The sequence below is a fragment of the Rhipicephalus microplus genome, chromosome 1 (genome assembly GCF_043290135.1).
Source record: "Rhipicephalus microplus isolate Deutch F79 chromosome 1, USDA_Rmic, whole genome shotgun sequence".
Lineage (NCBI taxonomy): Eukaryota > Metazoa > Arthropoda > Arachnida > Ixodida > Ixodidae > Rhipicephalus > Rhipicephalus microplus.
The window spans coordinates 254,533,268-254,558,035 of NC_134700.1; the positions used below are offsets into that span (position 1 = coordinate 254,533,268).

At 45.1% G+C, this 24,768-nt stretch overlaps 1 protein-coding gene across 1 annotated transcript in view; it reads left to right on the forward strand.

Moving 5' to 3' along the window:
- LOC119186865 (uncharacterized) overlaps positions 1 to 21,151 on the forward strand; it is a 52,604-nt gene extending 31,453 nt beyond the window's left edge. Inside the window, exons 8-10 of the mRNA XM_037435240.2 lie at positions 1,922 to 2,078; positions 5,327 to 5,548; positions 18,843 to 21,151. Coding sequence (XP_037291137.2) covers positions 1,922 to 2,078; positions 5,327 to 5,548; positions 18,843 to 20,572 — 2,109 coding nt within the window. The 3' untranslated portion in view covers positions 20,573 to 21,151. The remainder of the gene's footprint in view (positions 1 to 1,921; positions 2,079 to 5,326; positions 5,549 to 18,842) is intronic.
- The last annotated feature ends 3,617 nt before the right edge of the window (positions 21,152 to 24,768 follow it).

Genomic DNA, 24,768 nt, shown 5'->3' on the forward strand with positions numbered 1-24,768 from the left:
ACAGCGCCTCAGGCCTTAAAGCGGTGAGGCAATTCTGCGAGCAACCTGTGCAGTGACAATGGCTGTAAGCAAGTGCTGGGCCTAAACGTTTGTCTCATTGAGCAGACAGCGTTTCCATGTGAAACAGAGCTCTACGTGTATTCCAGGTGCGTCACGATTATGGCAATTCGCAGGCCCTATCGGATGCTAGACTTGGTGACGAAAGTAAAGATTTTGAAAGAAGTGGAAGTAGGAGGCACTGCCAAGCAAGATATTGCCAGGAAATACGGCCTAATAGCCTGTCAAACATTCTAAGAGCAAGCGCCAATGCTGGACGCATTTGAAAATGACCAGTTTAAGTTGCCTTCAAAATGACCAGTTTAATGACAAGAAAATGACCAGTTTAAGAGCATGCGCACTGGCGCCCACCCAGAGTTGGAGCAAGCGTTGCTCGTCTGGATTCGGGAGGCGCGAAGCAACCGACTTCCGCCCAGCGGCGAGATCGTTGCAGCGAAAGCCTCATCACTTGCAACCATGCTAGGCTTCAAGAACTTCGCTTCATCCGATGGATGGCTTACACGCTTTAAGCAACGCCATGATACGGTGTTTAAAAGTGTGAATGGAGATAGGGCTGCTGTTGATGCGGCAACATGTGCTATGAGAAGTGAAGATAAGCTTCGGGAATACTTGGATGAATATTAGCCCCAAGATATCTTCAATGCCGACGAGACAGCACTATTTTACAGAATGTTGCCAGAGAAGACGCTGACCTTTAGAGACGATGACTGCGCTGGAGGTAAGCAGAGTAACGAAAGAGTGTCAGTTCTGATGGCGGCCAACATGATGGGCTCTGAGCGATGTCGTCTGCTTGTAATCGGCAAAGCCGCTAAGCCTAGATGTTTTAAGGGTGTGAAGGCGTTGTCTGTAGAATATGCGTCTAACAGGAAAGCGTAGATGACGGCAGACATATTCAAGGATTGGCTGATGAAATTGGATCGCAAGTTCGCGTTAGCGAAACGCAAGGTGTTACTGCTTGTGGACCAGCGCTGTGCACACATGAAGGTGCCGCCCTTGAGGGCCATCTGTTTCGCTCACCTGCCAGCGAACACTACATCAGTGTTGCAACCTATGGACAAGGGAATTTTAAACGTGAAAGTACTTTATCCGAAACAGCTTCTTGAGTGGATGCTGTTGTGTATGGGCGATTGAACTCATTATGAGGTGAGCCTTCTCAGCGGTATACATACGCTGGTGCGAGCGTGTGGTTGCGTGAAGGACGAGACCATCGCGAACTGCTTTAGAGCGTGCGGTTTCGTTGCAAGCGCTGCAGATGATTCGTTTTGTATAGCAAGGGAAGCAGACACAAGTGAGATTGAAGTTGACAGTTTCGTGCCAGCTCTCGGCAACGTCCATTTCGAAGAATATGTTGCTGCTGACAGTGCTGTAGAAACGTGCGGTGCGTTGACGGATGCTGAGATTGCTGAGATGGTTCGGCCCTGCGAGGATAGTCACGAAACTGGGGTGGACGACCTAGACGTTGCAAGTGAGCCACAACCATGAGCTGTTGATGTAGCCGTGGGCCTTGCCCTCGTGCAGCGGTTTTTTTGCTGCTGAGAGCAACGCCGAGGAAGCTTTTGGGCATATATATAGATTTCAAGACTTTCTTTCTGCTGCAAGATTTAGCAGGCAAAAGCAAACTGCAGTCGCCGATTTTTTTTCGTAAACTGCTTTGAAATAAATGTATTTTTCGTTTGTCGCGATTCTCTGGAATTCCATTTAATCAGAAGTTTTCGGCGGTCTCGTGAACTTTGTATTAACAAGAGTCGTCTGTATTTCTGTGAGCCTTGCTTGGTAAATGGTAGGAGAGTGCAGTCCAACACTGTATGACCCATTGGAGCACTAGAGAATGTACGGGCTGCCTACACATTGTGTATGTATGCAGGCTTACAAGAACTTTGGCAATCGAGTGAAAGCATTGAAGAAGAAGCTGGAGGCAAAAACAAAGACGCTGCCAAGCCCGGTGCCGTCACCTACCCCAGATGCGCCTTCTCCAACCAACTCTGATGATGGCCTGCAGTTACCTGCAATACAGGAGACAGGTATGCTTGTCACATTTGTAAAGATGCAGTGCATCAAAGTACTTACTGTATTTGCTGCTGTGGGGCAGATTTGTCATGTTGTAAAAGAAAAGTTGCTAATAACAACTATACTTTACCTTTCGTTCAAGCCTACGAGGTCATGGACGTAGCAAAGGCAGGGACTTTAAGTAATGCTGTTTCATACCTGGAATCACTTCGGCGTCCCAAAAATCGGACGCTGAAAAGTCGTCGAAATTTTCAGATGTTCTTAAACATAGACGTTGATAGGGCGTGTGATGCTGCTGTGAAATTCTTTGAATTTGCAAGCATGTGAGAAAAGTCTGACTTGTTATAATGATGTGCTATGGTTTTAAATTTCATCGTTGGGTTTGTGTATTAAATATGGTTAGGTTATCTGTTGGTGATATAATTTACTTTTCTTTTTTACTCTATTATGCTTAAATAGCATGTAGCACACTGTAATTTTAGGATTTGTGTGTCTTTCTCTCGAGGCTAGAACAGAACAGTTCTGTTCTGAGGAAGACAAGATCGCTTGTCGGAACGTCGGCTCTACACAACCCCTGTTTACGGATTTCTTCGTGAACACAACATGTGTCTTAAAATTGACTCTAGCAATATCTGCTCTGAAATCCAGTCTTGCTGCTCCCAAACTTATTTTTGTCAGCTCCAAAAGCTGCTTCGAAGCAGCCTAATCCAGTAGCATCACTGCATTAGTTGAATGAGGGTAGGCTTTAAATTCCACCCGTTTTATTGTTGTCGATGAAGACAGCATAATACAAAAAAAAAAAAAAGAGGCAAAGTTGCTCATGGGACAACAATATCTGTGACTGAATCCAGCAACGCTGGTCTTAAAGTTCAGAGTCTCATGCAGTACTTTAAGATGTCGGAGTTCTGTCATTCACTCCAGCCTTCAACAGTGTGCTTTTACGCCTCACTAGAAAGGATTGAGTTACTGACCAGTGGTCTTTTATTCATGAGAACTTACAGACAATAATGCCAGGGAAAGTATAGTGGTTGTTATTAGAAGTAATTGTAATATAAATGTGACGGAAGGAAAAGAACGAAAAAATAACTTGCCATAAGCAGGATCCGAACCTGCGACTTCGAATAATGAATTAGATGCTTTACCACTGAGCTAGGGCGGGGGTCATTCCTCTGTCTACTTTATAGGGCATATATGTGATTTAAACGTGGGCGCTTCAGTCAGCACTACCTGTTGTCATTGTAGTGAGCGTGGAATAGAGTAACGACTGGTATGCTTTGAGGTGGTATGCGAGGGATTGGATTTTTGGTGAGTTGCCATCTCAAAATAAGATCACATACTACGTGATGCCAAAGCAGACAAAATGAGTGTTCCACGCTCGCCACAAATGGCAGTAGGTGGTGCTGACTGAAGCTCCCACATTTAAATGCACGTAGTATATACCCTATAAAGTAGATGGAGGCATGACCGCCACTGTAGCTCAGTTGTAGAGCATTGGACGTCTTATTTGAAGGTCGCAAGTTTGGATCCTGCTGGTGGCAAGTTATCGTTTCGTTCACTTTCCTTTCTTCACGTTTACGTTGCAACTACTTCTACTAGCAACCCTTATACTTTCCCTGGCATTATTGTCTGTTAGTTTTCATTAAGGGGGCAGACTCAGACATTTTTTTGTTTATTTATTCAGTGATCTTGATAAAACTGCTCTCTGTAATGCTGTCTTTTCTGCTGGTTTCAAATATTTAATTACTTTTCGTGTAACTTGTTTCTAAGTTAGCTAAATTTCACCTCCTATGGTTTAAGGCCACCATAGAAAAAAAGTGCTGAATTAAAAATTATATTTAAAATATGCCAACATGGGACTAATGACTAGAGATTAAAAGTATGCAAGAATTCTTTGTTTTTAGGCCTTTCTTGGTTATTTCACAGCAAAATGAACTATCCATTTTCAACAGCAGTTGGAATTGTGTTACAATTTGGTGAGTAATTAATTAAAAATAAAAAGGCTTGTGCTCTGAATTCTGGTCACATACTTGCATCGTACACACATACACTAGACTCGCGATAATTCAAATTTTCGGTTAATTCAAACAAAATTCAATTTTTCGGTTGGCCCTCTATTTTTTCAATGTATTCAAAAGCCTCTTAATTCAAACTCCATTGTTTGGTTCTTTCATACTTTTTGCAGTTCCATGCGAGAAATTATCTGCTGCTTTCCCACTACTGCTTAAAATTTGGAAGCGTAGCAGTTGAAACCCTAACAGTCTACAAATGAAAAATAAGCACCTCGGGCCTTCAAGGAAAAAGGCTTTGCTAGTAAACAAATGTTTGAAACAAAGCACACGCATGGTAAACCGTGATGCTTCTCAACTGGTATAGAGAGTTTCGTGCTAAAGGTGCATGTCCATAGCATAGAAGCAGTTGGCTAATTATGATTTCTTTAAAAGGTCTGATCAGCAGTAAATGGCTACTAAACTCGTGGACCTTACACCTCTGCTTTCTCCTCATGAAGTGCAGTTAAGGTTTAAAAATACTTAAAAAAAATTTTAAATGTGATAAAATCAATGCCTAATCACAATGTGACGTGTCACCTCACCCGGAGTCATCTATCTGAGAACTGATAATTCAAATTTCTTGATAATTCAAATAAAATTCAGAGGTCCCTTCAAGTTTGAATTAATGAGAGTCGACTGTACAGGTTTTTTTGCAAAAAGAATTATTGTTGTACCTGCCCTAGCTGCAGAGATATTGAGGCCTCAAAATTGAGCAGTCGTAAATTTACATTTTTGAGAAAAATGGAAAAAACTGAACACACAGCTTCTTCAAAAAGCCACAATCATTGTGTGCATGTTTCGCAATGCCCATAAAGATGCTCATAAATTGGTAGCAGAGCTTCTAACACAGGTGCTGGCAAATTATAAAGAAGCCTCGAAGTTGGTTCCCCGTATTTGGCAGGTCCTGCTTGTTGACAGCACCTAGAATCTGGACAGTTAGAATGACATTAAAAAAAAAAAATTCTCTTTCTGGTGCGTGAAAATTTGCAGATATAGAAACATACTTCTAAAAACCGAATATGTCAATTTTAAGAAATTGATGTTTTGTCACTTCTTGGTCTCAAAGACTAGTCTGCCGCTTCCTTAATACTGTGCCTAACAAAGAAAACTAGCCCTTAAATTTGCACTTCCTTCTGAACAGTGGTCTGGTACTTTATGTATGTATGGAGTCCCCCCACTCTTTTTAAATTACATTGTCTTTTTTTTTTTTCTAGCTGAATATTCAACACCTGATGCAGAGGTGGAGGCTCCACTTATGACGGACAATGGTGCTGTGATCGATTCACCCTGCTCGGCTCCATCGCCTGGCTCAGCTCCGTCTCCTGAGGGTTCCCCTGTGGGGCTGAGCCCTGTCATCCCAGGAACTGGGGGGGACTCTGGCACAACCAGCAATGCTACTGGCAATGCTACGGCACTCAGCAGCTTCATGTCCCAAAGTGAGCAAATTCAGTCGTTTTGTATGAGGCCATTCGTTTTGCATCCATTCATGTTAACACCAGTGCCTAATACGATTTCACTTTCATTCGTGGGGTACTCAATGCCTAGTCCACATTAAGCTTAGTGGCATCAGCCGACATTGGACTGCTCTGAACATGTGATTACTGGTGTACTGTTTGGACATCAGGATAAGATGTTGATATAAGCCATGAAGGCCTTTCACGGAAGAATCTCATCCTAATAAGCTTTTTTACTATAGTTGCAGCCTTCAAGAGAAGTGGAGTCCACTTATCAAAGTGTCGACTCCAGCGATTCGCTTGTGTCAGACAAATGTCAGTATCATTGACATTGTTTTAGATTTGGTAGACTTGCATTCATAGCACTCACATGCTTAAGTCTAATATTTGTGGCTGTTCCTAGATTTCATCGCTGATTGGGCATGATTACTGCTGTCTGCCTGTTTTGTGTGCAGTGAAACAGCTTGTCAATCTTGGTTTTCTTGCTGCTAACTTTTTGAATGCATATCGCATTAAATGCTGAGTGGCATATTCAGAAGAAACCTTCAGCTGCTGTCTCAGCACGTTAAACAATTGCCTTTGCCTCTGAAACAGCAACTTTGCCCCTACACGTTCACCCGACATCAAGGAAGTCGTGTTTACTCTAAGAACAGGTGTGCGGCAAAGTTAGTGCCGTCAAAGAAGGAAAAGACCAGGCTTGTGCGAATATCCGAATGCTTCGAATATTTAAACAAGTTGTAGAGTATTCGAATTCGTTTTGATTTGAATTTAAATTATTAAAAATTTCAAAGTATTCGCAATGAACGAATAAATCTATATTAGTTTGTACGTAACCCCCCTGTAAAGGTAATTTCACTGCTGTGTAAGAGGGCTAAACCGTGAAAGCACTTACGCAGAGGAAGTTCGCCCTGTAACACTTTTCGAGCAAGGTCAGAAAACACTGCCGATTGGTAGTCGATGCTACCGAGAACACGACGCTAGCAAAATATTACATGGCAGCATGCGGCCTGCAATTCACACTGAATTTTCAGTCTGCTAAAAATTGTTCGCTTCCCTTGGCAAATGACGCCAAAACTAAAAAAAAAAAAAACACTCATCACAGCCATTGTATCAACCATTGGGTGATTTGAACATGGCGCGCTCTATTGTTACTGGGGCCGCCACAGGAGGCCATGAATTGTCTACACGTATGTGAGCAATTGCATTGTAAAGTGGCGTATTCAAAAAAGAAGAAGAAAAGAGAGAGAAAGTTCCGAAGATCATGAGGAGCGCGTGACATATTTTATTTCCCCGTGCCATTCCTCCTTGCTTAGCTTCCAGCGCTTTCGTTGGGACGAGAACAGAGCATGTGATTGCAGTGTGTGACGTATCTTTGCGACTCCTCCTGTACTGGACTGATTCTAAAAGATTTTGTGGTGGTGAATTCGTGCTTCTTTGTTGAATCCGTTTCATGGCTGCTTGAAGTGGTGCTGGGCTCTTTAACCCATATATGCCCAGTGTTCTACATGTAGGACGCTGAAACTTAACTCGAATGTTTTTTCTGTAAAAAAGGTAGCGCTACCTAAAGTGTGTTTGCGATGCCCTGTCCTCGTCACATGCAAGTCTAGGGGATTTCGGGCTACAAATAGCCACGTGATTGCAGTCACAAAATGGCTATTTCCCGTGCGTTAAGCTGAGCGCAATACCGATAACAAAATATATAATTAATATAGAGTTAAATTGTTCTCGATGCTGCTAATATTGTCGCGGGGTCGTGACGTGAACAAAGGGAGCAGACTCCTTGTCGAAGAAGAAACTGTTTATTTGGGCCGAACTTGTGGCTACACAAAAGGAAACTAAGACACTGGCACTGATCGCGACGAACAGAGTGTTGGCCGTCGATCAACTGACAAGCGACGAAGCGTATCGGCATTTATACACTTGCCATCGAACATTCTAGCGTTATCGCTTGTGGCAACGTAGGTTCCAGAATAATCTGGAATGTTCAGGAAGTGGGCGTTACCTTAACAAAACGATCTACTACAGCCTCAAAGCTTCTCTAACATCTTAGGCGTGGTTTGCGCTGAACATAGTGTAACGGGGCGATAACAAAACTTGAAGAAAGGAACGTGGCTTTGCCCTCCTTTGAAAAAGGCATCGACCCAATGCTTTTACAGAAGATGAAATTAATGCAAGAAAGAACAAGCAATAAAATACGATAGAGCAATAACAACAACAACAATAAAATACACTGTTTCAGTTGGTTAAGGGGGTACGCGGCACTTAGAAGCCGAAAATTGGCCCAAAAATCGCATTTTCGCTCTCATTATTTTCGCGTTCACGATGCCCTTCTACACCTATCAGCAAAGTTTATCTTCGAAATTCTGCTTATTTCTCAAGAAATAAGTAGAACCCATAAAGAAAGCAACTTCACGCAAGCGGATCTTTAAATTGAAGTGTAAACTAGCCGTATTTCAACCGCTGACGGCACGCAAACTACGCGCTCAACCACCGCCATTTTGGTCTTGTTGGAAAGGTCGCATTTCTAGCTTTTTTTCTCTTTTCTATAGACAACTATGTGCTCATTACAGTAAAAAGCAAAAAAAGCGAAGTCAAAATCACGCGCAGCGCATGATTCTATGGGTTGCTTGTCGCATGTGACCAAAATGGCGCTTCTCGATTGGCCAGGAAAACTCGCTGGCGGTGTCTGCCCCCATTTTGAAAGGGTATCGCCCTTGCGAATATGTTGTGACTCGTATTCTTAATGTGCTTGTGCGTCTCGCTATGCCTGGCGGTGCGAAAAAGTTACAATCGCAGCATCATTTTCGCCGTTCACGAAAGAAAGGCAGAAAGTCCATTTGCTACTGTGTTGCAGGAGCAAGCGCCGACGTTGTTTGATAACGCCGTCTTGATGACGTCGTCGTAACCGAAGATGGTTCCTCGTGCGTGCACGGCGTGGACATTGGCCGCCCATGTACTGAAGATGTTATGAATAGAGGAGTGTGTGAGACGGCTTCCACGGCAGTGGACGCTCTGTGAATTATGATCGCGCTGATGCTGTCGGCAACGGTGAAGAGCGCATAGACACGGGTCTCTCTGGCAGCGCGTGCTATGTTGACTCCGGCCGTGGTCGGGTAGGCAAGGATGTGATCGATGCCAGTGAAGTTTGCGAGGCACGCGCTCGCAAGACAACCACAACGCTTGAGGGTCTTTCGTCGGTGTCAGCAACAGCGCAAAAAATTTTGCGCTTTTCGGAGTCGAGTGGTGCGGCAGCGAGGCAATATACCAGCAACGCAAGACTGAGAATTCATACAAAAGCTTCTAATCCGTGATTTGGAGTTTGGTATCAAAGGAGCAGCACGCTTCTTTTTTTTGCTGTGCAAGCTGCTGCTGCAGAAGCTGTGCTGTGCTTCAACACGAGCAATGTCAATAAATTTGCTGTAATTCTGGAGCAGCTGGACATCACGATATTCAGCAGCACATTCCTGAGGGCTAGGGAAAACTGAGTGCAACCTCAAATAAACAGGGAGAAGCGTCCAAAAGTCTGAGAAAGCTGGTCATGAAGAAGCGTAAGAATGGGATGCAACCATATTGTGCCCCTGGTGGATTTTCATTAGATTTGTAGTATTTTGTCAATGCAGGGGTTTTGAAACGTTTCTTCTCATTTTCTCAAAACATCATTTTTGGCACATTTGCCAAGTTGGAGGGAAATTAACTTCTGTTCCATTCGAGCTATCAGCATAATTCTTTTTTGCCAGAAAGATAAATGTATGCAGTATGCAATATGCCTATTTTGAAGGCCATATACAGACCAAAAAGTTGTAACTGGGTCACATGCTAAACAGGTGAAGGTGGCTTGTTTTTCTCTGAACATTGATGTTCTCTAACTCCTGTTGAAATTGGCCCAGCAAATTGATTTATAGCATATTGCACTCCTTGAACATTGTACATTGTTTCTACATTGTTGCCAATGTTTTGGTGCTTCCTGCTTAACAAAGGACCCAGGTTTTACATTGATTGTGGAGTATTTTGGAAACTACTTGACCTATCAAAAAAGTAATTTCATTTTTAGAATCTGCACATCTAAATAAACATTCTGTGACAGTTTTGTTCATATCTGTGCATAAATAAAAATGTTGTCCATCAAGTGTAGCCTCCCCCCTTAACGCGCATGAAACGGCCTGAGGCGTGCGACATGAACGACTTCAGGTCGCGATTGGCGTCGTTGAGAGTTCGTGATGCCGTCGGGGACAACCTCGTAATCGAGTGGGCCGAAACGTCCAATTACCCTGTATGGTACAAAATACCGTCGCAGAAGTTTTTCACTGAGTCCACGTCGGCATATCAGCGTCCATACCCAAACACTTTCACCGGGCTGGTATTCCACGAAGTGTCGTTGAAGATCTTGACAGCGGCAATCTGTCTGTCGATTCTTAATATGGAGGCGAGTGAGTTGTCGGGCTTCTTCCCCTCTGAAGGTACTCGCTCACATCGAGGTTTTCTTCATCGGTGACGTTGGGTAACATGGCGTTGAGCGTCGTTGTCGGAGTCCTTCAGTAGACCAACTTGTACGGCGTCATCTGCATTATTTCTCGTATGGCGGTGTTGTATGCGAACTGCACATACGGAAAGATGGCATCCCACGTTTTGTGTTTGACAACGACGTATATGGCCAGCATGGAGGGGATGGTCTTGTTTAGGCACATGGTGAGGCCATTGGTCTGTGGGTGGTATGACGTCGTACGGCAGAGGCTTACCCGGCTGTATGCCAAAATCGCTTGGGTTAGCTCAGCAGTAAATGCCGTACCTCTATCAGTGATTAGGACCTCCGGAGCGCCGTGACACAAGACGATGTTTTCGGCCAAGAATTCGGCTACCTCAGATGCACTATTCTTGGGCAGGGCTTTTGTCTCGGCGTAGCGGGTAAGGTGGTCGGTAGCTACGACGGTACATTTGTTTCCAGAATTCGACGTCAGAAATGGCCCCAGTAGGTTCATGCCGACTTGAAAAGGTCGGCGAGGTGGTTCGATCAGCTGAAGAAAATTTGCTGGCCTTTTCGGCGATGTCTTGCGTCGCTGACAGTCTCAGCATGTCTTCATGTAACAAGCGACGTCAGCGGTAAGGCATAACCAGTAGTGCCTTTCTTGTATCCTCGCAAGCATGCAGGAAACACCAAGCTGCCCTGCCATCGGGTCTTCCTGTAGGGCCTCAAGTACTTCTGGTCTCATTCAGTGGCTCAAAGGAACTACGAGGAGGTAGTCCGCTCGGAGGGATCAGAAGTTCCTTCTTAACTTTGTTTCACAAGAAGAACGACTCTAGTCTTATCTTGAAAACATTCAGAACAGTCATGATGATGTTACCCTCAAGGTATTTCACAAGGTTTCCGAGTTCCGGGTCAGCTCGCTGTTGCTTGGCGTAGTAGTCGGCAGTTATTGTTCCGAGCTGTTCTTATCCAGGCCATCAAGCGGTGGTGGTTCGACGGGGGCACGAGAAAAGCAGTTGGTGTTGGAGTGTTTTTTCCAGACTAGTAAAATAAGGTCACGTGGAATTCTTGAAGTTTTAGGCTCCACTGTGCGAGGTGACCCGAGGGATTTTTCAAGTTAGCTAGCCAACACAAGGCGTGGTGGTCGCTCACAACTTTGAAGGGCCTGCCATAGAGGTAGAGGCAAAACTTTGTCGCTGCCCAGATGATGGCAAGGCACTCCTTTTCTGTTGTGTAATAGTTTTTCTGCCTTCGATAGTGACCGGCTAGTGTAACTGATACCCTTTTCCACGCCGTCAGTCCTCTGCACAAGGACGACTCCGAGTCCTACGCTACTTGCGTTGGTGTGTACTTCTGTTTCAGCATGTTCATCGAAATGCGCAAGTATCAATGGTGTCTGGAGGCATCGTTTAAGTTCTCGAAATGCTTCCTCTTGTGCCGCTTCCCACCTGCATTCAACGTTGCTTTTCGTGTGGCGAGTTAGCGGCTCAGCGATCTGTGAAAAACGTTTGACAAAACGCTCGTAAGAGGCGCACAATCCGAGGAATCGGCGTACAGCCTTCTTGTCAGTTGGCTGCGGGAAATCAGTAATGGTGGCTGTTTTCTATGGGCTCGTATGGACTCCAGAGTTGCTAATCCAGTGTCCCAGAAACAACAGCTTCTCGTAAAGTGGCACTTTTCTGGCTTCAGGGTTAGTCCAGAGGTGTCGATAGCTTGAAGTACCACTTCAAGCAGCCGGAGATGCTCGTGAAAGCTCGACGAAAACACGACGATGTCACCCAAATATACGAGGCAAGTCTGCCATTTCAATCTAGCCAGCACGGTGTCCATAATGCGCTTGAACGTTGCAGGAGCTGAAAAAAGACCAAATAGCATGACCTTAGACTTAAAGAAGCCGTCTGGTTTGATAAAGGCCATCTTCTCTCGATCTCTCCTGTCAATCTCAATTCGCCAATAGCCCATTTTGAGGTCCATCGAAGAAAAATATTTCACGCTGTGGAGTCGGTCCAGGGCGTCGTCTATACCAGGAAGAGGGTACACGTTATTCTTTGTGATTTTGTCCAGGTGGCGGTAATCGACGCAAAAATGTAGGGTCCCGTTCTTCTTCTTCACTAATACCATGGGTGATGCCCATGAACTTTTGGACGGCTGAATGATGCTGTCGCGTAGCATTTGGTCGACTTGTTTCTTCATGGCGTCGCGTTTGCGCGTCGAGACTCAGTACGGGCTTTGTTGAACTGGTCGTGAACTTTCTTTTGTTATGATGCGATGTTTTGCGGCTGGGGTTCGCCGAATCCTCGATGATGTCAAGAAGCAGTCCTTGATTCGCAAGAGCAGGGACTTGAGCTGATCTTGCTCTTTGAAAGACTCGGGTTGACGTCAAAATTTGGTTCGGGACCTCGATTCGTCGAAGCACCATCGGCAGCATCGGAGAGGGCGAATGAATTGCTGGCCTCCGCGAATTTGTCGATGTAGGCGACCATCGTACCATAATTGAGGTGCCTGTATTTCTGACTGAAGTTTGTCAGCACCACTTCTGCTTTGCCATCACGCAGCTCAGCTATGCCTCTTGCGATGCAAATCTGACGGTTTAGAATAAGGTTTAGAACCCTTGACAATGCCTTCAAGGTTTTCGGCTTTTTCGGTGCCAACGAAAATGACGACGCTAGAGAAAGGCGGCACGGTGACCTGCTCTTCTAGCACATTCAATGCGTGATTCCTTAGTGTTGTAGGGGTCCGTAGCATGTTTTCTCAGGTTAGTGTGATTGACTCAGACGTCAGGTTGATTACAGCGCCATGTTGACTTAGAAAGTCCATCCCAAGTATCACATCCCTGGAGCAATTTTGTAAGATTACAAAGCTTGCAGGATAAGTCTCGTTATTATGCCGACTCTTGCTGTGCAGACTCCAGTCAGCTTTATTAAGTGACCTCCAGTGGTCCGAATTTCGGGGCCTTTCCATGCAGTCCTCACTTTTTTCAAGTTTGTCGCAGAAGGCCCACTGACGACAGAATAGTTGCTCCAGTATCGATGAGAGCAGTGATGAAGTGGCCGTCGAATAATACGTTGAGGTCGCTGGTTCGTCGTCATGTGTTGTGGTTGGGTCGTGGCGTCGGATCATGGCTATACCTATTGGTTCCGATGCTTCCACATTGCTGCATCGTGACGGCTTCATGTTGCGAAGGTTTGATGTGAAGACCCTTTTTGTCTTGTAACGGGTGCTTTCGATTTCGTTGTGGCGGCGTTGTCATTAGCGGCGGAGGATATTCGGTAGTTCGTCGTACAGGAACCGCACATCCGTCGGCAGCTGCCCTTAGTTTTCTGGGTAAGGGCTTGGAGATCGGCCCCGAGCAGGGGCGGTGTGGTGCCCGCGGTGCGGTGAGGCGTAGTGGCCTGGCGACGGCAAACGATAAGGTCATCGGTATGTTGACTGCGCTCCCACAAGGTAGTCCGCGATGTCATGCGGTCGTTCGCCACGTTGTGATTGCGGCGCATTGATGTCAAAGTCCCGTAGGCCCATCTGTGGGTACTGGCAATGACGGTAGGTGTGCCCAGCTTCGCCGCAGTGGTAGCGGAGCGGGTGGTTGTCAGGTGCGCGCCAAATATCTGCTTTTCTCAGTGTGCTGCACTGTTCCGCTGGCGAACGGTAGAACGTCGGCAGTGGTGGTGGCGGCGGTGGCGTCTGGCGATAAAAGTGCGATGGGGTGGTGTCCTGGCATGGACATGGAAAAGGGGCGTGACGAGGGGCTGCATCAGCGTAGCTCATTACTTGCAGCTGCGGTTCTGGAGGCTGAGAAATGTCCAGTGATTGCTGGATGCCGTGGCGTACGACGTCCGCAATGTCCACGCGAGGCTGCGCTGAAGGAAGCAATTTTCGCAGCTCTTCTTGCACTATCGCTCGGATCGTCTCACGCAAGTCGGCGGTTCTTAGCGCATGAAGGACGGCATAGCTTGTAGACGAGAAGCTACGGTAGTATTGCCGCGTCCGCATCTCGAGCGTCTTCTCTATCGTAGATACTTATGAAATGAATTTGGCAGCCGTCTTTGGGAAGTTCCTGATCAGCCCAGCGAAGAGTTCTTGCTTGACTGCTCGCATGAGCAGACGGACCTTCTCCTCGCACATGTCGGGGTCAGCATGGCGGAAGAGGCGGTCTAACAAAAGAAAGCAACATCGCGGAAATTCGCTGACTGTTTCTCACACGGCCTTGATTATGCGCATTACACAGATACTATGTCGAATCGTGTCTGAAATTTCATGTGCTGAAAGACATCGATCGTTCATTTGACGGGAGCGCACCCAATTTCAGGACATGGCAATTGAGTTGGGAACCACCATTCGAGTGCTACTTGTGCCACCCTCATTTTAATTAGCAATACATGTATCCCTTCTCTTCAAGTGCAGCCACTGCAAAGAGTATTGGAGATTTCGTAACAAACCGCAACTTAGGTACCACGCGGCTGCTCCCAAAATGCAACCAACACTGATTAGGCCTAGCCTGCCAGTATGCTGTTGCGATAAGTTTGTCTAAGACGTAATGAATGGGGGGTTGAAAAGATTGCACTCGAGTACCAAACGAAAAACAGCGTGCATAATACGAAGTTTTCAAGCTTACATAAGACCGCGCATTGGTAGCAGAGGTGAAAACTTGTGTAATAAAGTCGTAAAAGCTTTCAAATTTACAGACAAGGTAGCTAACACCATATCGGTGGCAAGCTTGATAACAACGCTTTTCCCGACAGAAAACTTAAGCGCAGTTGATAAGGAAGGTATCGTACATGCCATGTTGAGCCGTGCACAGCTGGCAGCAAGTGGCCGGAGCCACGCTACCGACCCTAGTACACTGTAGCCGCGTCGGGGCCGGTGCAAAGGCTTCCTGGGCAACTGCCCTCATCGAGAACATGCAGTGTGTCGTAGTGTTATTGTTTTCTTCTTTCTTTCTTTTTCCTCCTTCCTCTCTTTGTTCTTTCACTCCGCGTCCCCTCTTCCGTAATGACCTCGTTGCTTGCTCCCCAGCAGCGCACCCAGTGCGCCTCTAGCACGTCTTCTTCAGACACGCATTTACTACTGCGTTTGTTACAACGATTTTCAGGCAACCACATTATAACCGGTCTTTCATCTTGGGGGGGACTGCACAGTAAGCGGTATGCGTACACACAGGGTTCTATGGGAGGGTAAACAGGAGTCGAAAATGAGCGCATTGTAACTGGAGCTGCACCATAAGCGGTTATGTTATAACAATGGTCTACACAGTATACCTATTTTTCTTCATATGTCATATATGCAATTCAAATTCGATTCAAAATTATTCGACCAAAGTCACTATTCGCACAAGCCTAGCACAAACAATATCAAAGTGTGCAATAATTATTTTCAAGCAACAGTTTCCCATACTTGTTTAATTTTTATAATGAAGAAAGCTTTATTTACTCCAGAGATTGTAAATTGTAAAGTAAAGATAGGTACTACTTCACGGTGCATGCGCAGGCAGGCGGTTCAGTTCTGTAGCTTCCACAGTGCTGTTAAGGGGAGATGCGAGTCGAAAAATCGAGTTTTTAGCGAAATTTCTCGTATTTCTGATTTTTATTGCATTGTAATCTTCAAACCTTCTTCTTTCATCTGTGAAAATTTCAAAACTAAATTCGAACAGCAAAATGCAAAAAAATGTGTATGAAGGCATCGCGGTGGCTCAAAATTTCGTGAATTTGCGCCGATATTGGCCATCTTTGACTGCGCGCTGCTCCCCGTCGCACTGCCGCCCACCATCGCGATCGGTTGGGAAAGTTGCGTCCGGCCTTCCGCTTACAGCTCCGACGACCGCCAGTTTCGTACATGGGCAAAAAGAAATAAAAAACGAGGCCTTTTTATCACATGGTTTGATCGGTTTGAAACGTGCGGCACCCTAAGCCGCATCGCCATTGGCTACCGAGTCATTGTCAGCTGTGTTGGTGGCGGCCATCGGCATTTGGTCCGTCTGCTTTTCTGCGCGTCTACGCATATTTCCGCGATGACAAGCCCGAAAAAGTGCAACGTGAGACCGCAGAAGTTTCGAACGAAGCACAAGTTCAAGGGAAGGCGGCGTAAAGTGCCCCAAACGATGGCGACGAACGAAAACGCGCCTACGTGTGCTAGGCATCGACGAGTGCGCGAGCGACAGTGGCTGCGATGAAGGGATTGACGCTGCGCTTTCTTTCGTCAGTGCTTCGGAAAAGAAGCTCGGCTTCTTCTAAAAAGACGAAAGACAGCGCAATGAGGTTTGTGCAACGACAGTTTTGTGCGACACCCTCTTGCTGACGGCACTTGTGGCAGGTGCGGCATGCCCTTCTTGCGGTATTCAAAAACTTGCCGTTCGGGAGCCGGCAGAAAAGCGCTAGGAACTTTCGTCGCTCCTCGAACTTAATTGCGAAAATAGCGAATGCTCAGCGACTGTTTTTTCGTGCTCCTATACGTCACTGCGTGCTACGGCGGACGGCAGCAGCCGAGTGAGCCAATGGTACGACAGTGGGAGCTCCCGAGATAGTTTCGCTGTAAATGTGAAGGCGGTGGTGGCTGCATGCGCTGTCGGCATTGGGCATGAGCAATTGTCGAGATTTTGCTCCATTATTGGACTCCCAAAGCCAATGCACCACCGAGGATTTTTTTTCGATAGCAAAGAAGGTGCACACCGCTGCCATGGCAGCTGTGAGTGAAAACTTGCGCCGATCCAGAGAGTTGACGAAAGAAGTAGCAGGCGAAACTGATGTGGCTGTTATGTTCGACGGCACTTAGCAGAAGAGGGGCCACAAAAGCCACAATGGGATTGGCGCAGTTATCTCCTTAGATACTGGCCTCTGCTTAGACTTCGAGGTCATATCAAATTACTGCCTGACATGCAGTAGGCACAAGGATATGGGCCCAGACGAGGAAGTGTGGCAGGCATTCCATGGCCCAGTCTGTGAAAAAAATGCAGACTGTTCCTCCCATGCCATGGAAACGGAGGCTGCAATGCGCATTTGGCAGAGAACATTCACTTATGACACCCCACTGCATTTCATGACATTTTTGAGTGACGGTGACAGCAAAGCATATAGTGCAGTTGCAGAGTCAAAAGTCTATGGTGCTGTCAATATAGAAAAAGAAGACTGCACTAATCATGTGGCCAAGAGACTTGGCACCACGCTACGGAAGCTGCATGTGCCATTACCACGAGGGCAGAAAATGAAAGAGCCAGCCATTCAGAAGCTCCAAACATACTATCAGATTGCCATAACAAGCAACAGGGGGAGTGTATGGGATATGTACACTGCAGTATGGGCTTCGTACTTCCACTCATGCTCTACTGACAATGCTGGCAGCCACAAGTTTTGCCCTGCAGGAACAGAGTCGTGGTGCAAACACCAACGTGCTGAAGCACTTAGTGAACCCCTCCACTTAGTGAACCACGCCACACACCTCTCCTGACAAAAGCACAGGGATTGGCTGTTTTGCCCATTTATAAGCAGCTAACGGATGAGAAGCTCCTTGCTCGATGCATCAAAGGGAAAACCCAGAACGCATCGGAATTCCTGAACAGCAAAATTTGGCTACTTTGCCCCAAGACTAAGTTTGTCTCCCGAACGGTTGTCGAGACTGCCGCAGCTATGGCAATCCTGTGGTTCAACGAGGGTCATGCTACTTTCGGGCACATCCTGGAAGAGCTCAACATACTGCCATCTAGAGATCTAGTTACTTTCAGTGATTTCCGCGATGCGAGGTGCATCAAGAGAATGTCCGAGCGTCTGACAGCAGAAGCAAGGGCCCACCGTCGTCGTGGAGTGAAAAGGGCACGGCTAGAAGAGAGTGCTCGCAAGGACCGTGAGGGCACAACCTATGCTGCAGGACAGTTCTAGTAACTTGCAGTGCTTTTCAAAGTTCTGTTGAACATTATGGCCAAAGATTATGCATTTCTAACACCTCTGTGATAAAAAAAAAGGTTTCAAACTTTCAAATGCGTTTTTCTCCTTTCGCAGTTTTGTGTGATCTGTGCTTCTTATACACGCTAGTTCGTATACTTAGAATTGTCATACCTGTATGAAATTTTGCACATAGCATGATGAAGGCCCATAGAGTGCAAGTATCTATTCAGATTGTCAGTGCTGCTTGATTATGTTTTTCAAAAATTACATAACATTGAAAGCTCTTTGCAACTAGAGCCATAGTAAATTTTTCTATTTTATTATTGTATTACACCTTTTTACACACAAAATTTATATACTTTTTTGCACTCTACAGTTCCAAAGGATCATAGTCAGTTATATCTGCATGCTTTATCTCAAATTTTTATAGGTCAGAATTGTTGCATAACAATGGCCATAATTTTGCAGTATCTGACCTGCAGAAAGAAAACCAAGCAATCTACATGAAAATAAATGACATATTTGAAAAGAGGAGAAAAAACTCTATTAGCATGCCAATTTGTGTTAAATTCAGACTCTTATTAAAGAAAATTGTTTTTCGAGTAGCATCTCCCCTTAAGTGCTGCCAAGAAAATTTGTTGCAGAGTATAATGATCAGTATTGCTACTACCTCAACAGACCCCGTTTGGCAAACTTTCATTGTCCTCAATTATTTTACATTAAGACACTTACCCTGAACTTTATGCAGTTTGATTTGACATAGATTGTAAGTTGCTAAGCAGTGAGGGTGACCATCCGCACCTAGAGACCATTATTGTAGACATCTGAGATGGATGCACTTGAAAACAGCTGGCACCATCCTGTTTCGAGTGATAATTGGGTGACAACACTTCTTTTGCTGTTCTTTTTAGCTGTAGTAAAAATGTATTTTATATTTTTGCAGGCCCAACAGTACTTTCATCGTGGCTGGATGCTTTCAACCAAGAATTCCAGGAGAATAGGGCTGCACCCACAGCAGTGAATACGTCGACCCTTACTGCCGCTATTCCAGCGCAAAGCACACTCGAGAGCCGACTTTCAAACCTCATGCAAAGCATGGGCCACATACCCGGTGGGCTGTTCTCATCCACGAGTTCTGCCAGCAACACTCCCAAACGGGCCGACTCACCTCCTTACTCTTCAGCAGTCTTTCGGTCTAGTGCTGCTGTGTCCGAGGTCCACAGTGGCAACACGCCTCTCAAGGACGAGAACAGTGGACAGGGGACGCCTGTGCTCGACGAGAATACTGCAAGAAAGGTTGCATCGCTCTTGGACTCAGACATGCGGGTTCATGCAATAAAACCCGGTACACCGCAAGACTCTCCAGATACAAGACTGAGCGCTCCCTTTGGATCCAGAATAACAAGTCTCGCAAGTCCACAGGCGTGGATGACGATGTCACCGAAAGCAAGCAGCAGCAGCAACGTGGCAGCGTCACAGAGCGCACCTGCCCTTGCTCCACCACCCATCCCGCCTGCCCTGCAGGCCTACTTGGAGCCAATCAAAACTGTGACCGGGGCAGCTAACAGAAGCGTTGCTGCAGTTACAAAAGGAAGATCAGAGACGCCACCATCACCATCTGCAGACTACCTGATCCCAGTTGCAGAGAACTTTGACGTGACTGACATGGAGCTCGATGAGGATGGTTCTCCTGATGATGAGCATTCAGAAGCCCGGCACCGCAAGAAATTGAGCAATCTCATCACACTAGTCCAACCGCAGGTGAGCCCCGCTGCTGAAACTTCTTCTCCTGGCTCCTCGTGCAGCGGCAGAAATGTGGACACCAGGTCCCAGCTGGATGTGCCTCTCCAGCCATCTGCAGTTATGGCAGCATTGAAACTTGCGTCCTCATTGGCTAGTCCAGATGATACAAGGCACTTGCGCAATCCTTCTCCTGATCTTGAAAAGGAAGACCTGGATTTTCCTGTGCAAGAGACGTCATTAGAGCGTCGCCGTTCCGAAACGACAGACTTTGCTGTAAAGGAGTCATCTAAGTTTAACCTTCGGGACTCCGTCGACATTGATGATCGCAAATCTACAGAGTTTCGCCTTCTCGAATCCTCTGATTACACGACCAGAGAACGCTCCGAGTTTCGAGTGCGAGAGTCTTCGTCATCATCGTCGGAATTTCGCATGCGAGAGTCACCATCATCGGAGCTCAAGATGAGTGAACCACCATCATCGGAATTTCGCATCCGGGACTCATCTTCCGAGTTCCGGATTCGGGATTCTCCATCGTCATCAGAATTTCAAGTGCACGACTCTTTCTCGTCAGACTTTCATGCAGCACCTGCCAAGATTGAGACTGTCCAAATGCGCTCCTCGCTAGACCGGTCACCACCTCTGGGGCCCATGGAAGACCGAGGCACGTGGGAACGAGGCGATTACTATTCTCCCCGGGTAGCGCATCATCAGCCACAGCAGCAGCAAGCTATGAGCAACGGCGGCAACCGCATGCGTGGCAGAAGCAGTGGTTACTATGGCTATGAAATGCGTGGAAGACCGGTGGACCCTTATCGCGAGGGCTATGGTGCCTACGAGTCCGAGTGGCATGGAGGCAGGCCCCCTAGCCCACGATATCGGCACTACGGTGGTCAAGCACGCGGAGCACCCTATTTCCAGCCAAGATACTGAGCAAGACATGGCGTGTGACGCTGTGAATGCTGTTGTCGTGTTTCTTTGGCATGGTGTACATAGCGCATGAAAAGCGAGCAGGTGAACCCTGCAGTCATCGAGCCTGAGGTGTGACTGTAGTACCTCGTTTTTTGTTTTTTTCTTCTGAGAAACACATTTGGAGCAAGCTGCGAAGAACATGTTCAAGCTGCAGCCATTTTGTAGACAAAATGCAAAATACATTGGTGTGAGTTTGACACTGAAGGTAGCCCACACCCACAGCGAAGTTAGCAGCTTGCGACTGAGAATTGTCACAGGCTGATGTATGTAAGACGTCGAGATGTCTTTTTTTTTATCAGCACATCCATGCTTATTTCGCAGCATGATGTGTGGGTTAGAAAGGATGCATTCACTTTCGGCAACACATTGTTAAGACTAGACGTGGATTTTGGCTCACCACCTGCTGCTGCCGCATTCATCACCACTGTCATGTCATATTTGTGCGATTCAGTTGCATAAGAAGTACAATTTGATGTTCTGGAAGAGAGCCGAGGCATGCATTTCGTGCCCGAAAGAAAATACAGTTTGCTTTCTCGTTTATGTTGATGGTCTTTCTTGAAGGTATCCTCCACACTTCCACTGCTCACAAAACAGTAAAACACATACGATTCATCTCTGAAACCCTATGCTTATAGGTAGTATATGCTTTCTCAAACAATAGTCATTGGCTGTTTTGCATGCATTTCCTTTTTAAAAACTTGTCATTTGCTACATTTCTGTAAAGCTTGCTGTGGCTCACTGATAAATGCACATGCGTTCTTGACCTGCAACTGTTGGAAGCAAAGGCACACAAAATTGACTATGATTATTGTTTGGGTGCAATACAAGCCTCACAGCTTGCAAACTATATATCTGATGTATGCTGTCAAGCTCATTGTCAGGGAGTGTTACAATTATGCCATTATAACTGGCACTATTTTGCTCGTGGCTCCGTGTTTCATTTATTATGATCAAGTCCAAGGAAACCACCATGAATATTCACAGTGTACATGGCCTCTCGAGGTTTGTATAAAATCTATTCAAATTCTGGAATATAGCCCCACAAAACAGAACAAGGGTTGTGAAAGTGGTTGCAGCAGAGAAATCAACCAAATGTGGTTTTTCATTGTACATCCAAATCTATAGTGACTACATAATATTTCTTTTTTTTCGCTCTCATGAAAAAGTGGCTACTGCAGCCAGGAATCAAACTTTCAACTCTGTGCTTAGTGCTGGAATATCATATTCACTGAGCCAGTGCTATAAGTCAGCTTAAAATATAATGAAATCAGTTATTTTCTCGTAAAACGACATGCCAAGCCCATCAATTTTGCATAAAGACCGTGAAAATTATGCACGGCAGTAAAAGTATAAAAGTGTGACAATTTTGATGAAAGGAGGGTTTACTGTATTCATACATTCAAGTCATTTATTTTCATGCAGTCTCTGGTTAGATCAAACGGTTACTTATGTTGGAAAAAATTTTATTCCTGTATGATCGATGTAAACGTACACATGCTGTTTTATGTACGTTCAGGTTTATGTGTACTAATTAATAAACACAGATGACTTACTTACATAGTTTACACCCCCAGGTACCATAGTTCTTGTTTGAATAGTCTAAAGAGTAATAAAATGTGATTCAAAACGAAATTATGAATTTTTGTATAAATATGTACCTCCAGGCGGAAACATACTGCACTGACAAATCGGGCACCACCAGATATTACGAAAAAAAGAAAATGTCGGTGTACACATATCCAAGATATAAAACTGTAAACCAAGTTCTGGCTTTGTGTTGTTGTCTACTACACAGATGCCAGGGGGCTGGAATACCAAAATGTTGGCAGGCTATGACTACTCAAGTTTATGATGGCCTTTCATCGGCATTTTTCTTCTATGTTGATTATTTTTGAGACACTGAAATTAAGCTAATTAAAAGCGGTGTTGTAGTAAAAGACGGCCACTTGTGCGGCTGCCTAAAGGTAGTCTAGCGGCCGTTTCATGCTGAGATGCCTGCCAGGGATCGCACACAAATATTATTGTCGCCTTTGCACGCTCTCGAATATGTGAGCTTCCTCAAATCACCTTACAATGGGCAGCACTATACATGGCCTCATTTAAACAAAATCCTTCGTACATCAAAAGAGAGCTTTGCATGAAAATTTGAAGTTTTCATTGGCCATTGTCATAAACCCATTTCGTACTGTATTCATCATCTCGAAGTAGCAAATTCTTTTCCAGAAAATTGTTTTGAAATGTGCAATAATTTCAGTGTTGCAGACTTGCCAAACATTTTCAGTGAGAGAGTTGTATACCTTCTTTCTGAGGCTTAAGATATATCCAACACAGCATGGCACTATATTTAAGTAGCTTTTATGCACTAGAACACCAATTCTGTGTCTAGACCGCACTCTGATGTGTCTTAGGTGTAAAAGCTCTGCAGGAAAAAGACTCTTGCTTGCGATTGTTGCTAATCGTATTGAAGTTGAATCTTTCCTTAGGCAGTGTACTCAAAAAGGCTCAAGATAGCATAATAATTTTAAGCCACGTAACAGTTTTTATTGCACATGGCCAATGCACTCATGTAATAAATTGTAGGTTGCTGGCAGACTTCAAAATGAAATGTGCAGAATCTACGTTCTACAAAATTTGTGGATCACAATAATATGTGAAACTTCAAATAGTAGTTGAGTGGTATGTGTAAATTTACAAGAATTGAGGTTTGCACCCAGTTGAAGTTTGGGCGTGTTTTTTTTCAACTAGAAGTGCAAAAAAAGTATGATAAAAGGACGGAACAGGTGATTGCTACTTCAAACCGCAGCTTATTCTTACAAATCCATGCCTATTGGAAAACCTAGATCACGTAGAAGTACATTGTGGTAGGATACATCATCTTGACCCTAAAACCAAAGTTGACAAAAAAGACAGTTAAGATAACAAATTCTAAAATCTTGAGATAAGATTAGACATGCTCTTGTCTGAAATGGACAGGAAGAAGAGGACAAAATTTTTCTTTTAGTAAATTACCCTTGCACAATTCGAAAACCTTCATGATCACCACAATAACATGTTTTGTAAGAAAACTCGCAAAAACAAAATGTAGGTGGCGATGCCACCTTAAAATTTCTGTACCAAACGCTGCGACGTCATAAATTCTGACTGTGTTTACTAAGACATACGTAGCTCCCAATAGGTTTGGCCCCATTAGCAGCACAATGTCTGCTAAAGGGGCCAAAGGCTGTCGGCCATTCCAAGTTTTGGGAAATTTCGTCGAGCCAATGTCGGCGAAATGCGACCAATTCACTTAAATTCATGATTTCATGCAAACAAATGTGGGCATGAAACTTCAAAACGGTACTTTGACCTGTTCCTTTGTTTAATTAATGAGCTTATTAAGGTAACATTTAATGACAATACTGTTTTCAGAGAACACTTCATCAATCTAAACCGATTCATTGTGTGTCCCTTTCATCATAGGAACACCGAAGGTATTAACTTATCTGCAAAAAATCAATTTTACAGGGGTGAAGATTCAAGTAGAGCCTGCTGACAGGTTGGACCAATCTTTTGAATGGGGAAACCCTCTACGACTTCCCTAGTCAACTTCTTTAGCTTCTAATGCAACTCTGATGTGTCTTGCAAAAGAGGTTCACAAGCACATTGTCAGCAATGCAAGGCAAGACTGAATGCAGTGGTCCATTTGAGATGCTCTCCTAGTCTGTTGCTTGGGCGATTTGCCCAATATATCATTTGGAAAAATCTGAAATGTTAACACGGCAATTTATAGTTACTTGGCAAACAAAGTCACTTAGTATGTTATATTGGCTCAGAGAGGGAGGAGAATTGCAGCTGTCTTGTCATGATATGCACAGCATATGCAAAGAGTAACCAATTAGGTGCCAAGGGAATGATAATATTGCTGCATCAAATGAGGATGATTAAACCAAATACTCTGCAAGTGCAGTGTTTAGTTGCCAATGGAAGATTGGTAATTGAAGACTGCTAGAAGATGTTTTTGTCTATGCAGTAGACTTTAACTGTGCTTATAATGATGCAGTTAAGTGACAGTGTGGCTCCCGATTGCTAGTCCCTTGTATTCTGCCGTGCCACAAACTGGTACGGGCACAAGCTTGCACAGTGACTCGGGCTAGTTTAGGATGATTGCTGGTATAAAC